This window comes from Carlito syrichta, unplaced genomic scaffold (genome assembly GCF_000164805.1).
Source record: "Carlito syrichta isolate Samal-C Ts95f unplaced genomic scaffold, Tarsius_syrichta-2.0.1 Scaffold143184, whole genome shotgun sequence".
NCBI classification, from domain to species: domain Eukaryota; kingdom Metazoa; phylum Chordata; class Mammalia; order Primates; family Tarsiidae; genus Carlito; species Carlito syrichta.
In genome coordinates, this window is record NW_007087280.1 from 1 (window position 1) to 1,163 (window position 1,163).

Below are 1,163 nucleotides of genomic sequence, written 5' to 3' on the forward strand. Positions count from 1 at the left end.
GTTGCTCCTGGCCCCCGCAGCCTCGACCTGCTGGGCTCCGGCGATCCTTCCGCCTCAGCCTTCCGAGTAGCTGGAACTACAGGCACGAGCTACCACGTCCGGCTAATTTTTAAATTTATGGTAGAGATGAGGTCTCGCCAAGTTGCCCAGGCAGGTCTCGAACCCGCGGACTCAGGCAATCTACTCACCTCAGCCTCTCAAAGGCATGGGATTACAGGCTGAGCCACCGAGCGGGCTTCGCCTCAGCCTTCGAAGTAGCTAGAACTACAGGCGCATGCTACCACGTGCGGCTTATTTTTTGATTTATTATAGAGGAAAGGTCACACCAAGTTGCCCAGGCTGGTCTTGAACCCCTGAGCTCAGGCAACCCTCTCGCCTTGGCCTCCCAAGGGGCTGGGATTACAGTCTTGAGCCACCGTGCCTGGCCTAGCCTCAGTCTATTCAATGTAACACGGAAGCAGTAAATTGGACCTGGCAGGGATGGGGGCATGAGGACGAGCATGTTTGTGCCCAGCGGTTGCAGGTATCATGTTTAGGCACCGTGTCAGGTGTGGAACAGCTGAAGAAATTGGGGATGTTTGACCTGGGCAGGAAGGCTCAGGTGTGCGAATACCCACCTTCCAGCATCTGAAGGGCTGGCCCGAGGCTGGCAACAGCCAAGGCTGATCCCCGGCTGTGGGTGGGTCATGAGTGGGGGGGGTTACCGGAACACAGGATCCTCCCTAGAAGCCTGCCCAGATCTCCCCATTACGGTGACCCACGGACCAGCCAGGCTGTTCCTTGCAGCTGAGTGCCTCGTCCCTGGGGGTGGGTCAGCGGAGCCTTGGATGGCGTGGGCGTGCCGACGTCTCTGGGTTCCCTCCCAGCTAGGGGAGGGCAAGGACTTCCAGGAGCCCTGCGGGGCTGCCCTGCAATAGCCTTTGACCAGGCCGAGCCCCTCCCCCGTCCGCGCCCAGACTCAGGGACTGGGAGCCCAGCCATGGCCACAGGGCAGGCACCCAGCACCCAGGGATGTGCAGTGTGGGGGATGGGAGGGACAAGGGAGAACAGGGGCATGGTGCGGCTGGAGGTGGCCCTTGAAGGATGGGCAAGGTGTGGAGAGGCAGCGTCCTCGCCGCGTTGCGCCGACAGAAAAATGCCAAAGTCCGGGGTCCTCGCCTTTA

At 60.8% G+C, this 1,163-nt stretch overlaps 1 protein-coding gene across 1 annotated transcript in view; it reads left to right on the forward strand.

Moving 5' to 3' along the window:
* Nucleotides 1-1,055: 1,055 nt before the first annotated feature.
* BCAR1 (BCAR1, Cas family scaffolding protein) overlaps nucleotides 1,056-1,163 on the forward strand; it is a 38,973-nt gene continuing 38,865 nt past the window's right edge. The window contains exon 1 of the mRNA XM_008050193.2: nucleotides 1,056-1,143. Within this exon, the coding sequence (XP_008048384.2) occupies nucleotides 1,084-1,143 (60 nt within the window). The 5' untranslated portion in view covers nucleotides 1,056-1,083. The remainder of the gene's footprint in view (nucleotides 1,144-1,163) is intronic.